At 38.4% G+C, this 15,423-nt stretch overlaps 1 protein-coding gene across 14 annotated transcripts in view; it reads left to right on the plus strand.

Moving 5' to 3' along the window:
* The window catches only part of PLEKHG1 (pleckstrin homology and RhoGEF domain containing G1), a 161,149-nt gene that overhangs the window by 78,932 nt on the left and 66,794 nt on the right, over positions 1-15,423 (plus strand). For 9 of the 14 annotated variants that reach the window (XM_080587981.1, XM_080587973.1, XM_080587985.1 and 6 more), the window contains one exon: positions 3,260-3,394. The exons of 4 other annotated variants lie outside the window; for them this stretch is intronic. In XM_080587981.1, coding sequence (XP_080444107.1) covers positions 3,260-3,394 — 135 coding nt within the window. Of the gene's footprint in view, positions 1-3,259; positions 3,395-9,753; positions 10,398-15,423 lie in introns of those variants that run through there. One more of the 14 variants, XM_080587978.1, reaches the window with a different exon arrangement.

Below are 15,423 nucleotides of genomic sequence, written 5' to 3' on the forward strand. Positions count from 1 at the left end.
GATCCTGTAATTAGGGGAAACAGTGCTGAACCTGATGACTTAATGTCTCTTTAAATCACAAAGTTGTAGCTGTTAGTCTTTAACTATCCTGAGGTCTTTTCTCAGTACCTTGGCAGAGTACTTTAAAGCCCTGATAATCAGATTGGCCGAGCATTAGAAAGGAGAGCAGGTTTCAGTGTTTCTGGTTTCCTTTCTACTTCGCCTCACCAAAGAAGTGCCTCATGGCTGAGAAGCATTGCTTCAGTAGAGCAGGAGGAGAATATACTGATATCTCTGCTTTAAATAGATACCTGCCTGCCTTTCTACATATATGTTGTGTTGAAAATATCAATAACCATGCAATGGAAAGGTTTTAGGTGTTTCTGTATAAACGTCAATGAATCTAAACACCAGTCAAAGCTTGATAAAGAGGTCAGATTTTTAAATTGGGGGTGGGGGGTGGGGGGGTGGGCGGGGTGTATTCCAAAGAAAATAATTCTAACTTACTTACTAAACAGATGGGAAAGGTCTTCAGTTCTTGTGTGTGAGCCCAGAACTTTTTGTTAGTATGAAAACATTATGAAGCTCATTCAAAAGTGAAATGGGTTTATCTGAGTGGAAACTTTTGAAAGCCGGGCTCATAAGTCATCAGTGAAGGAATTCCTAAAAGTCATACAAGAGAACTCATTTTCAAAAGCAGTCAAAACAAACAAACAAAAACCCTACCACTTTCATAATGTTATACAGTTGTGTAGATCTAATATGCGTATGTACAAATGAGTAGTTTGAAGAAGCAGAAATACTAAATGTGTTTTTGCATAGTATGTCTGTTAATCTTCCTCATACGACAGTGGCTCATTAATTTGTTTATGGACTCAGTCCTAATTATGAGTCACATTGCCAAAAGTTCCTGTTTTCTTCATTCAGATTCTCCAAGTAGGCTATTCTTACTAAATATTTGTGATATTTAAACCCTTTACATCTTTTCACCTTCTCCCCTCTATTGCACGTTCCACCCCGCCCCCCCCCCCCCAAATGTAGTCAATTCATTGTAAATGATGGAGGCATCTCTACATCTTGTTTTTCTGCAAGGATCTGACACTTTCTTTTGTGATTTCAGGTTGCATACCAAATTGTAATTTAAAATTGCCAAGATTTCTCTGTATTAATACTTGATACTGAAAGCAGTATACTGTTAAATAGTCTGGTGCACCAAATGTAGGGGTATTTGAAATGCCACTTGAAATAAAGGTGGTGAAGCACTGTATATTTACCACTATGTTTAGTTCTACAGTTAGAATTGATGCACTCTTTTGGCTAAAAGTGCTAAAGAAATTGCCTTTAACTCTTAATTTTCTGCTTAAAACATGTCCCTTTTGAAAGACTATTACCTTGCCCTGTAAGTTGAGTAATTTAGGCTGATCAGTGAACCACTAGCTTTGAAAACGCAACAAAATCTGAAGAGACTGTGTCCTGAGGCAAATACACACCAAAAATCTACTTGTTATCTTTGGGTCACACTCAGTTGGCCGGCAGTCTGTCCAAGTCCCTGCGGCCACCATTGTTGAACTCTGTCGCTCCTTAACCAAGGCCTAATCTCCAAATTAGTCATTAAGAACTTAGGCTTTTGTCTTAATTCGCCATGGGATGGTTAAGCAATCTGTGAGCCGGTTGGAAGCAGTCATCTTTGTACGCTTACGTAGACCCTGTTCTATTTCCAGTTTGTTTACATGATTTTCCAGGACTGCGTAGAAGACTCTGACTTTCAAGGTGCTTTGTGTGGAGGAAGGAAGATATTACTGCATGCATTTGGTTAAGACTGGGGCCCAGCTGAAAATCCTTTATAGTACTTGCATTATTACATACTGCGTTTCCCTCTTCCTGTGTCCGGTGAGAGGCTCCAGCAGCACAGCTGGATTTTGCAGAGGTACCCGGGTGTGCGAGGAGACCTCTGAGTTGGTGCTGAGTCACACCAGGAGGCTCACGGGCTCATTTTGGGCTTGTAAAGACAACTGCCCTGTTGTATGACTGGCACAACACCTTAATATCACCGTGCTGTGTCCTTGTGCTGCAATATGATTATGACTGGTAGCACAGAGTAGTCTGCTGAAGCTCATTCAATGCATTTGAAGATGCTCTGAGACGTTAGAGCAACACTTTGTGTTTGAGTGAGATGTGGAGTGGAATGTCCAGGAAACATTTATACTGGATATGCCATTTCTCTGCTTAAAAAATTAAGAAAGTTTTGAAATGCTTCCTGTAAGCTGTGCTGCTAATAAAAGTGATTCTAGCACTAGTATATATAAAACAATCTTAAAGTGCTTATTGCAAGAGAAACCAGCATATTTGGACTCAGTACTGCAAATTTATCAGAACAATGCATTTAAACAAGTGCATAGGCTTAAGTGATTGAAGTGTTGCATAGATTCAGAGAGGCTGACATGCCCATGGCTAGGCACTTGTGTTTGTTTTCTTACATTGCAGGAGAAAGGGTATGATTTCATGTTTCATCTTAGCAGGTAGGAAGGAACTGTAGTTCGGTATTCATCTACCTTTGCTTGCTTTCCCATGATATTTCAGGAGCAAATTCAGCAGGAAACAGTTTTTTATTATTATTGTTTTTAATACAAAGTGCTTAGCCATCCCTGAGCCAACTTGCTGTGGAGCTTTGCTGTTAATCATCCATGTCAGTTATAAACATTACGCAGGGAAAACCATACTCAGTGCAGTGGATTTGCCCAGCACTTATCAATGTGGAGGCTGAATTCAAGATTAATTCAGAGTTGAGTAAAGTGTTCTGCCTTGTGTGCATTTAAGAAGTGAATTTAGTTCATTTTCCCTCTCTATTTCATTAACTCTGTGCCGATGAAGTAATGGAGCTTATGGAATCAAGCAATAAAAACATGCTTCGCCTCTGAAGTAAATGAGGGGTTGTTCCTCTTCCAGCCAGGGCAATGTGATACTTCTAAGGCTGTGTTGCATAAGGATGTAAATGATAGCTGTACACGGAACCACACGCACGGCCTGCGGAGCAGAAGTGATGTTTTCATTGGCTTGAGGGCTAGGCTTTGAAATCTGCGTGTGCGTACTTCCTAGCCTGTAATACTTAAACAAGTCTCTGACTTGCCTAAGGATCCTGATAGGAACTTGACTGTATTATAGGCAACCCATAAGGAGGAATGTTAAATTATCTTGGGGGAATTTCCTCATTTTATTTTTTTTTCCATTCAATACTTAATGTTTCATTGTGCCTACCTCCTTTCTCTTCCTTGCTTGCCAGATCTTATCCTGAAGCAAAAAGAGAAGCTTCTGTCAATCATGTCTTTACAGACTAGTGCCTCTTCGCTGCCACAAGGCTCTTTAATGACTACTGCTACTATTGTTAAAGGAAGTGTTTATTTGCAGCTGGAAAAAGGTAAGTTCTGAGTAGGACAGAAAACTGAGGCTTCAGTATCATTTGTAGAAGAAAGGCAGGTAGCATTTTATTGAGAGATTAAGCTGTCCCAGTTTGGAGGAGTCATACATCAAGGGGGGGAAATATATATATTTTTATATATATATATATATATTTCCCTCATATATATATATATATATATAAAGTAAATACCCAGGAATATATATATATAAAAACCATATATATATACACACACACATATATATATATACATGTATATGTATATATATATGTATATGGTTTTTATATATATATTCCTGGGTATTTACTTTGAAAACGCATCTATAAAGGGTGGAAGAAAAGAGACCCTGACCTTACTTCAAGGGTTGAGAAGTGACATAGAGGAGTGCATTTGTACGCTGCAAATAAGTGGGTTTTTCATGAAAAAGTGATACTTCTCAAAGTCCTAGGATTGTATATACCACTTCTTTGGTATATATATTGTTTTGTCTGTGTATATACAGTGCAGTGCACAGTTTAGCTTATCCTCCAGACAACGATAATTAAATTAAACCTGTTATTATAATTTGTGCTTTCTAAAGCTGTACTCTTTTCTGTCTGAAGCAGTGAAAACAGCAGCTCTGATTATAAGGTGTATTCTCAGTGGATTTCTTTTTTTTTTTTCCTAGCATTGTTTGCTCAGTGGTTGATATAATCCTGTTTAAAATTTTTTGCTTACTTGAGCATGTTCTGTCTGGCTATCATTATTTCATCATTCATTCATAACTGAGAAACTTAATACTGAAATCAAACAGCTTCAAACTCAGACAAGGTTTTTTGTCATTCTGTTTGCATCTCACTTTGTGCAAATAGGTAGTACTTTTGTTGTCTGTTCTGTAGCTAGCAATTGCATTGAAAGCATTTGAAGCTAATTTTCATACAGAGTCAACATTCTGTGGTTAGAAGGGCTTAATTAGTTCAGATACCTTTAGTGCTGGTGTACCTCCTTATCTTGAAAGCAGTATCCACTAACTAATCCTTTATTTGTGTTGAGCTTTGGAATTTCCCTTGAAATGCCTTTTTGCAACCTTGCAGTATCAGTGGGAAGTGAACAGTCTGTCAGGTAAAAAGTGAGGTTGCAGGTAATCAAGTTGTTAATATATGTTAATACAAGTTTCTTCTCACTGATGGCAGACTGGGTGCCTGTGATTAACCTCAGAAAGAATGCTAATGTTGTGCTTATTCCTGATGTGGTTTATTACCCTCTGCTGTACCATTTAAAAAAAAAAAAAAAATCTTTTCTTGTATTTATGCATGGGAGGACTGAATTTGTTAATCAAATGTCTAGGGCTATGTTTTCAGTGCTAAAAAGGGAATTGTTAAACCACAATAGCTAATTTGTGATAGCAATCTCAGTGTGAAATCCTAGTGGGCAGGTAGATTTTTTCCTCTAAAGCAAGTTGAGATCACAGTGTATTCTCCAATTCAGCTTGAACAAAACAATAGCCTGTTTCTTCTGTCTTATGATGATGGAACCAACTCAGCTTTACTATCTTGGCATAAAAAGGTATCATTTTATTTTGTTTTTGGTAAATGCTTAGACCCATTGTAAAATGTTCTTTCAGATTACAAGAATAAAGGTAATCCTAGAGAATCCTGATAGAGTTGGCTGAAAAAGAAAATCTGTAAAAAACCATTATATTCTATTTCTCAGGTTTCTGGTTTTATAATAGTATATGATTGCACTTGAGAGTATCATGTCATAGGAGGAGAAAAGGAATATGTCAAAAGTTACTGCTTTCTTCTCTCTGCATTGTGAGTTTTAAAGCTTGTGCATTGGACCAGTGTAACTGAAATACCCCTGACAAACTCTGTCCACTGTTCTGCTGAGGTCTAACTACACAAGCTAAAAAAGAATCTTTGTCCTGGTCATCAGTTTAAAGAAAAGAAAGTTGGGAACTGAAGTGCAAATGTGAGGTTTGCAGTAAAGTGGTGGAGAGAGTGAAGACCCTGGGAAGACAGTGCCAGAGGCGTCCATGGAAGGTTCTGTGGATTTGGAGATCTGTGTGGTCATCATGTTGCATGTGGTCATGATGTCTTACAAACTCTTGTCTCAGTGACCCGAATACACAGAAATTCTCTCCCCTTCCCCTAGATTTCAGAGGTGGCATTTTCCTATAAATTTTGTAGCACACCCCTTTCTCTGACTCCCGTTGCCATAGCTGGAAATTCAGTCATTCCCAGCGCCATGCAAGGAAACTGGGAAAACCAATGCCCCAGACCAAACCCTTATAACATGTATTAAGGATATTTTACAAGTGGTCATCTTATGGTGGAGGTTGTTCAGGAAAATTTATCCCTGATGCATGAGACAATACGAGTGTACAAGTAGAAAGAAGAATAACCATGAAGTTTTTCTTATGGATAATAGCTGTCTTGACCAGAGCCTGAAGAGGCTCAAGAAAGTATTCATGCACACTTAAGTGTGTGTGGAGAAAAAGAGATGATCTGATCCAATCTGTTAGTTCAGCTCATTTTAAACTATGGCATGTATTTGTGTGAGGAGGATTAGGGGTCAACTTTCTTTAAGCTGCTTTGCTATCCTCATAGTGTAGACCCTAGTAGTTGCATTCATTCCAAGGGTTAACTACACATGACAACACATCAGTCAGCTGTCAAGACCTTGGATGTTTTAACTGACTGTGATTGCCCAGGCTCTGGCTGGCAGAAGAGTGCAAGTCAAATGTGGCTTTAAACCCAGTAAAAGCAAGCGCAAGAATGTTGTTTCTGCCATGAGTTTAACACGTAATGGCAATAGAGAATATGCCTGCTCAGAGGCATATAACTCAGCATTCAGGGTGGACTTGTTTAGATCAAAAGGGAAACTTCACCAAAAGACTTGCTCTGACCTTAAGAGGCCAACTATTTTTTTATTTTTATTTTTTGAATGTAACAGTTCTGAATTTAATGGTGATCCTGCTGGAAGACTTGAAACGAGAAAAATGAACAAACTCCAGGGGAAAATCAGAAACATAGTAATTCTTGGTATCCAGTCTCTTGTGGAATGGAGTCAGAGATCTTTGTTTTTTATCAGAAAAAGGGTCATACCCTTATCAAGCATTCCCTCCCTTCCTCATCCCTCCCAAAAGGTACAGTACTCTTAATTAGTTTTGGCAGAGAAAAGCTATGAGGAAGTCAGGGAATATGTTTTATTTTATAGCATTATCAGTAGTCAGAATTAGTTCTTAACCTAAAATTTAAAAGATGTATTTTTTAAGGGTATGTCTACAGCAGTTTCTGTTCGTTTCCACTTCTTTAGCTTGTACAATATAAACAGTGTGATTAACATGATCCACGAAAAATGCAAAAATGCATGATTAACTAGAAGAAAAGTGATTATATTTTTAAATAAATGCTTAAAGCTAATTATTTGCCTGTTTCTTTACAAAATCAGCAAGCTTCTCTGTACATTAGCCTGATGAAATGGTGGCCATCCTGCTGCTCCGTTTGCACCTGTGTGTTGTAGCTGCCCACTGGGGTTGTTGCATGACTGGATCAGTCTTCTCCTCAGTATGGATATTGGTGCTACCTTTAATATGTTGGTTTCTGGTCTTTCAATTTATTTGGGGGAATCCCAAATTGCAATTTTACTTTTTGCTGCAACATTCCTCTGTAAAACTATCTACTTAAAACAAAATGAAACAAACAAACAAACAAAACACTGTGTAGGATAATACCATCCACAACAAAGCTAGGATATAACTGTGGTCTAGGCAAGTATAGTGTCTGTGCTCTGTAATTTTAATGGAAGGATTTTAACTTAAAAAAAAATAAATAAATATGAGTATTGTTAGTGAAGTAATGAGTTAATGGACATGCAACTTCTAAGTAGATGTGTGTAGGATATGTTTGATAGTTGTGAGGAACTGTGCTGAAGAAGAAGGGTACAATTGCTCTGACCTTCATTCTTTGCTTACAGGAACAAAGCTAAGCATCTGTGATAAAGATAAAAGCGGCCATTGCTGTTTGAATTGGGGCTGTTATCGATATTTGAACACAGTGGCCAAATCAAAGGTTGTTAAAAATTGGTGAAACTCAGATCTGGGTCAGGCCTAATGGTTACTTGACAGAGGTAGTTTCTTTTTTGATACACACAGCTGAAATTCAAAGCCTTCCTCCTCCAAAATTTTCAGGCATATTAGAAAGGGTCCTGACATACCTCAAATAAGTCCTTTTTGGACAAGTGTGATATAAAATCTCCAAATACTTGGGTGCAGGTCACAAAAGGAACAAATGTGCTCCTGGTCTCCCAGGAAGGAGCTGAGAACACAAACCATGTATTTACGTGTGAAATTGGGCTCAAGAAGATATGGCCCCTGTGCTTAGTGCTGCCTGAGGGAGAGAGCTGGAAGATGATTAAATTAGTTTTCTGTGTGTCTGTACAGTGACTATGACTGTTAGCACTAGGTGAAGTTCATTTTCCTTTTTTTTTTTTTTAAATCAAAATCAGGTGTAGAACTGAGAAGTTAAAAATAAAATAAGTTGCTGTGGTGGCAGCGAGAAACAAGCTGCTTCCTTTGTTCCTTCCCCTTTGCCATCACACCTCCTTTCCCCATTATCCAACCCTAAAACCTTCAATTATTTGTCTGATATTTGAAATTGTGAAACTGTTCCCACTGGTGCAGACCTGCCAGTACTAATTAAATTTCAGGATTGGTCAATTATTTCTTTTTAAAATTGAGCTTTGTAAAGCATATCTGAAGATGTAATTACCATTATCTGTCTAGGGACCCTGGCTCCCTCCATACTTTAATACCATTTCTTGGGAGTAAATTTATTTCATCTTTAATTCACACAGCTTTGAAGTTTAACAAGAATTAATGGAAAACCTGTGTTAATTAGTCTTTTGCCACTTGCAAATTTCTTATTTCAAACTTTGGTCATAATGCATGAAAACAGGGATAGGTAGTTTCCTTGGAACTTAAATAAGATGCTGCCTCCCAACCCTGCCCACCAAAGTGTTTTATGTAGGTTTGTGTGGTGTGTTTTAATAAGCGCAGGGAAGCGTGTAGCTGGTGATGTTCAGAACTGCTGAAGTTAGTTCACTGTATTTTCCAGGAGTCTTCTTTTAAATTTACTGTTTGGCGTGCATGGAATGACACGTCTACTGTTTGACAAACATGTATAGAGCAATAAATTGTAGCTGTAATTCATACATACTGCCCTCCAATACAGCTACAATTTAACTTTTAATGCTAGGACAATTTCAGGTAACATTTTGACTCTTAATGAATACTTTATACAGATATGTATTGCACTACCAATAATATAAGCCATAGTGAACATGATCAGTGATAGCAGCCAGTATGAAGTGTTTTAAAGGATGTGTTAAATACCTCATCTGATGTGCCATGCCCATTGAATATCTGATTTATACTTATAGGACCAAAACTCTTGTACATTTTGTAGTTTTAGTTCTATTTAATGGAAAAGTCAATGTTGGTTATTATTGTGCATACAGCGAATGTCAGTAGCTGGCTCCTTATAATGCATGGCTCTCTGTCCTTACCATTGGCTTATCAAATAGCATTATTTGTATGTGAAACTAATACGTTGCATCAAGCGTGAGTTTGCCTTTGCTAGCAGTGAGTTTTATCTACCTTCGGGATTTCTGCTCACTTTATCTTAAGAGTCTCTCTTGATTTCCTTGGTTAGTTTATATCTCACATTAGTTACAGAGTTAATTCTTTGCTGCAGACTGAGGCTTATATTTAAGTGTGGCTTATGTTCAAAAGGATGCTTTTGTTCAAAATAGCCTTAGAAAAAAGAAAAATTTTCTTGTTTGTGTAGTTGCACATCAGCAATGTTTTCTTTCTTTTGTTTTCGTTGCTTCTCTTTCTAAGGACTTTCAAACTTTCAGCTTTGGTTTTGGAAAAATAGTTCTTTTAAAATAATAATAAGCAAACCAAAAAACAACACCCCATAACTGTGTTGGAAGAAGTGAAAATGTAGCATTCATTTATACTCTGGGGAAAGAAGTTAGGCTGGTATATTTTGCTCTGTTTTTACTAGAGAGATGCGCCTGTATGTGGTTTCTGTGGCTTTGGTGCTACTTGGTAACTTCACTAACTTAACTGTGTCTCTAGAAGAGAGAAGAAAGGAGATGTCGAATATGTAAATATACGTGTGCATTGCAGAAGAATTGTTGTTTGTTTTTTCTTGTTGCTGTTCTTAAATTTTCATAGCTTGCTTAGTGTCCAACTAATACATTTGATCTTTTGCTGGAAAAAAAAAATACTTTTCATCCTGTAACACTTGACAAGATTATTTCAGTGCAGGTTAGTGATGCTGTGTGTGCATGGGCGGGGGGGGGTGGATGCTACTATTTTAGGAAAATCTTTTCCATCAGTCTGTCATGCAGTCTGTAAAGGGAGCTTAAGTCTTAGCCATAGTGCAAATAATTTGCCAAGCAGCATTTCCCGGACAGCTTATGGAAAGAAATTCTGGAGGATTCCCAAATTTAAATAATCAAAAGATACCGCTTGGTATGTCTACAGCTTTCTGGAACTGGAGTGCAGAACTGGCCGTGGAATAAATACTCGGCACCCTGAACTGCCTGAGGAGGCTGCAGAGCAGCAGACATGGAAAAAGAATTTTCCCGAAAGTTAAAACCTTATTCCTCTTTGAGGCCTGCAGTGATGGCAGATGTCCAGCTGTGGTATCAAAACTGCGGTTTTAAAATTGGAATGAGAGGGTGGCTCTTAGCCACTTGCTAATCTTGTGCTGAACGTCTCCAAGAGAGTTACCAGTTACACTGCTTCACAAGTGCAGAAGTAATCCCGGGGGGGCTTGCTCTGCAGACGTGTTTCTGGACAGCAGCACTCCTAGAGTGTTTGAAAACAGCGGTAACTAATTAACTGCTGGAAATTAAATTTATTTGTTGGGCTAAGTGTGATACACAGTGTATATGGAGTTGTGCCTTCAGTGAAAATGAATCTGCATGTGCTGTAGGATGAGGTTTTGGGTAAGTGTTTCCTTCTCTTTTACCTTTTCCATCTTTCTTGCTTTTGCCTGCATCCTCTGAAAAGAAGGAACTGTTTGTAGTAGACCCTGAAAACAGAGCATCTTTTATTTAAAAAAACAAATCAAACACCTTAAAAATCTGGTAATACAGTTTTGTAAAAATTTGTGGCATTTTTTGGGGTTGTTGTCTTTGTTACTGGCCACCTACGTAAGTGCAGTACAGAAAGCACTTAATGATTGTTGAGTAATTTAAGATAGGAAGCATACTGTGGTACATCATTGGATTTCTAAGGTAATTTTAATTTCCAAGAACTAAGTAGCAAGAAAAACAACTAATAGCAATATCCTGTATTTTTATGCCAAAAGTTCTCTGCGGAGGGTTTTTCCTAACTTGGTCATTGAGTGCAGCACAGCTGCCACGATCAGTCTCTTTGGCCATTGCAGCTTGCTTGTCTCAGTGTGTGTACCTCTGTCTTCTCAGTGATGTTACAAAATCCTTTAATTCACCTCCTAAGTGGCAAGTCTGAACTGCTGTGGGGTTGTTTTGGTCATTGTCATAATTGCATATTGTATGGATTGGCAGAGCTGTACAAGAATTAAAGCTATGTTACGACTATATTATTGCTGGGCATTTCATTTGCCATTTCTCTTGAAATCTTCAAAGAAAAAGAGAAAGATACAGAGACAAACTGCACATCTGGGTGTTTCAGATGTGCTTTATGCTGAATTTTCATAGAAACCATAAGTGCAAAGTATGCTTGATTTTGTTTCAGTGTAATGCCTTCTTGTTTTAATGCTGTATTGCTAGTGTTTTGCACAGGGGCATGTGGGAGCTAAGTAGTTGTCTTCTTTAGTCCAAGATCTGGCAGATCATGGTCTCAAGTACCACTCTAATTTCTTTTAGATTTGCTTTCTCTAGAAATTGCCATCTATAGGGGAAAAAAAAGTTAATTTTTCTAAAAGCTCAGAAGCCTTTTCCCTTTAACTTGCAGGTTTTCAGGGAAATAGAATTATAATGCATTTATCCTCCCGTGATTCAAAATAAGTTCCTTGTATGTGCTGGTGCCCATATAAGCACTCTACAGAAGATGAATTGCAGTGAGGTTGCACTTCTTGTTGTGGAGAGAAAGTGGGAAGAAAAGAAGAGGATGCATTTAACACTGCCCAAAGGAACCAGCTCTAACAGGAGATAAACATTTCCAAACTTTACCTCTGAAGTCAGAGGTTTACTGTGCAAGTCAGTTTTGTTGGAATCAGCTGATGGGAAGTGATGTCTAGCCAGAAATTAATGTGTTGTGTGTGCATGCGTCTGTGCACCCGTGCTGTTAGATCTCACAGTTCTGCCTAAATCCCTGTGACTGTGTGCACCTGGAGCTAAGTGTACATTTAAGTGTACTAGAGGATGTGGTCGGGAGTAGAGGGGGTGGAAGCATGAGGTAGGTCTCTCTTCTATCAAATTCCTTTTTTTCATGGTTTTTAAATAACCCACAACATCCCCCAAAGGTGCCATGACAGGTAAGGGATCAGGCGTGTTGAACCTGGGACAGCTTGTGTAGCTCCAGAGTGCAGCTATCTTAATTCCCCCAAGCACTTCCAAACGCTTTGGTGTGGTGACAGAGGGGACAGTCCTGTTCCTCTGGGAGCCTCTGGGCCACGTGCTCTTGCCTCATCCCTCCTTCTCGTGAGGGTGCTCGTGCAGTTACAGCTTGAGCAGAGGTCTGCTGCAGGTGAGCACTGAGCTGTGTGGCCACAGGAGGATGGGTGCTGTTGTGAAAAGAGGGGTTGGGGTTAGGTGTTCAGGGTGAGAGGGAGAGAAGTAAACCCACGGGTGGGCTTAAAGTGGATTTAGAGTAGCTGTGAGGCAGTGTTGAGACCAAACTGGCTTGAAAATTAAGAACCTAAATACATTTTTCTCACTGTCTATGATATCTTCATATTAGCATTTAATCCTCTTGCGAGGGTTTTGACCAGCATATAAAACAGATAAATATTTCATTGTGGCCTATGTAAAAGAGTAAGAAAATGCTTAGATTATTTAAAAACCTTTTTAAAAAGATACTATTTCTGTACCTTTTAAAGTAGGGGGAGAAAAAAAAAGCAGATGGTAAATGCATTATATGATCATTTTCTTCATGGGTTAATCTCCTGAATGACAAGTAAATATTTGGGGAGGGATGCTACCTGTGTGTGATTGTTTTCATAGTGTTTATAAATATACTCGAATCATGTTTGTTAGCAATGTCAGGGTACATAGTGTATTTCTACAACCATGTCTGGGTTGAAGAATAGTCTAGATAGTACATGTCCAGTTATAATCTTTTATAGCTTTTCTAATTTATTTTTAAATCCTGGTGCTTTCTACTGCACTAAATGCTTGCTGACCTTTGATTTCTCTTACTGGAGGATGGGGAGGAAAGAAGAAAAAGAGGGGTCTTAGGAAATGCTTTTTCCCCACTCAGACAGGAAAGGTAGCTTACCTTGTTAGTCTTATTTGGGTTTAAAGGGTGCATGTGGAGGGATGGGGAGGAGGGGAAATACAGATTATATTGCATCCTTCACACAAGGCAAATGTTAAAAGCAAAGTATCAAATATTTAGGAGTATTACAGGTTTGATGCAACCTGCATAATAAATATGAGGCTTAAAAATGTCTGTGGTTCTTGCTCAACAACCTTTATTCCATTAAATGTTTTATTTCTAATACTCTTTTAATAATGCTTACTTAAATTGAGTATTTAATACAAAGCATTTTGCTTTGTATTTAAAATTTATATACTGAACTATATATCCATTAGGATTTTTTCATCCTACTTAGACATCATCCAGTTTTCACAGATTGAAAAGTATTCATGCAGCTGCTTACTTTTTGCTAGATTCATTTCATCCCCTCCTTTATTTCCATTTTAAATCAACACCAGATAATTGGTTCAGTAATGCCTCTCTCTTGTGATCTGGAGAGTTGAGATTGTCAGCTACTTTTGTACAGCTGGAAAAAATCTATTTGTTCATTTCTTAACCTTTTGACACATCTGTTTTTACAACCCTGGTTGTTTTTGATGGGGAGTTAAAATACGGAATAACCACTGCAGAAGGAAACATCTTTTGTTATGAACAGAGTGTAAACTGAGCCTAACGCAATGGGAGGGTAGCATCCTTGCAGAAAAGGCTTTTACACACATGTGAAAACCCCAAAGTAAAGTTCCTTCTCTTCCCTCATGTGACTGCCTGTTGAATTTAATTTGTTGTAGTAAAAAGTGAATTTTTAAAGTTTTATTCATGTATACTAGACACATAACTGTACACATTCATTTGAAATCAGTGTAATCACTGATCCTTTACTATAAAGGCAGGCTCAACCAAGTCAAGACTGTCTTTCCTTCTGTTCATGGCAGCAAGCGAGGCATGTCTCAGAAGTCAAGGCAACTGATTTCCGTGTGAAGATACTAAAATGCCATTGTAATAAGCAGGCAAATTCAGGAGTTTAAAGCATTCACAGAGGAATCGGTTTAAAGGATCTCTGTGCTGTTTTCTGATGGCATACTGTCTTCAACCCTGAGCTCAAGGGAGTTCTAAATCACTGGTGCATGTAGGTGCTGAAGAAAGAAGTAGTTTATCTATCTTCCACCTAATGGTATTATATCCATCAAGCCTTTAGGCTTCAGCAGCTTAACACCAATCCTGCTTTTATTGCACTTGGGAAGCATAATGTTATAGCAAAGCTACTTGCCCTTTTCAGTATCTTCCCAGTAAAAGTGGAGGTTTGTAATAATGTGGTGTGACAACAGGTCAGATTTTCATCCTCCTCCTTTCTACCACAAAATATACGTGTATTATGCAGCAGAATGCGTTGTTAATATTTCTTGCCTATCAGGTAAATACATGTGTGAAATTGAAAGATTTTTTTTGCCTCTCCTGTCATAAAAATTATGAGTGTGTTGCAGTGCCATAAAACACGGCACTGGTTAGATATCATGTGTGCAAGATAGCTTTCAAGCTAACTAAGTTTCAGAGAAGATAAAAATCTGTCTGCTGCAGCAGAAGTACATTATGGACATTAATCCTGTTCCTGACTCTGGGCTCACTAGTTACTAGCAGGCTGTGCAGGAGGAGAGCCAGTCTCGTGCTACCTCTGGGGCACTGGCAGAAACTACAGTGTTACCTTTGGGCTGCTGCAATGGAGAAAGTTGAACACTGCCTTGTATCTGAATTCATTTCTACGTGATGTAGACAGGTTTTTGTGATATCAAAATGGTTCACAGCCTCTTTAGGCTTCTGCCTAATGAGGGTTACATATATCAGTGTTCCTAAAAACAACTACGAAGAGCTATGGCAGATGGAAATGAGGGTGTGCATTGCTTTCTTTATGGAGTAACTAATTTTTTTTGTAGTCTGTTAAAATCAATGAGTTACAGTTGTTTTCACAAGCTAAATGTCTGGCTCAAGGGCCTGTTCTCTAAAGCTACTGTATTCCTTTAGCTTCCCCTTGCCTGAAGTCCTGAGGGCTTAGCATTGACAAGGGACATGAAATGTGGAACCCCTCAGCAAAGGACTGTTTTATATTTGGTCCTAAATGCCCTGATGATATGTAGAAACCTAGGCAAGAGGACAGTCAAAGTTACCAGGGTAACTGCAATGCTAAGACTTCATTATGTGTAACCTCTACCTTTACCGTGCTGCTTTACTCATATTTCTTAAAATCCTATGAAATGACTTCTATGCAATCAGCATCAGCTTTCCAGTCAAGAATACACATAACTGAGTAATGATATCAGATAGTCTGGAGAAGGGCAAATGATAACTTTTTTGTTCACTGTGGGTTGTTCATTTTTTATATTTTTTTATCTAACCAAACTCATGAGATGGACTCCAGAGTATTAGCTGAAGTAAGGCTTTACACTCCTGCAGCAGCTCATGTTCCGAGGATGGAAAAGAGTAAATCACTCACATTAAGAGCTCATGACTTACATGTGTGGAGAAAATGTGCCAAATTCATTTAATTTTTATGGCAGGTTAGAATATAACTCCTTT

The sequence above is a fragment of the Anser brachyrhynchus genome, assembly GCF_964034855.1.
Source record: "Anser brachyrhynchus genome assembly, chromosome: 3".
In the NCBI taxonomy this organism is placed as follows: Eukaryota; Metazoa; Chordata; class Aves; order Anseriformes; family Anatidae; genus Anser; species Anser brachyrhynchus.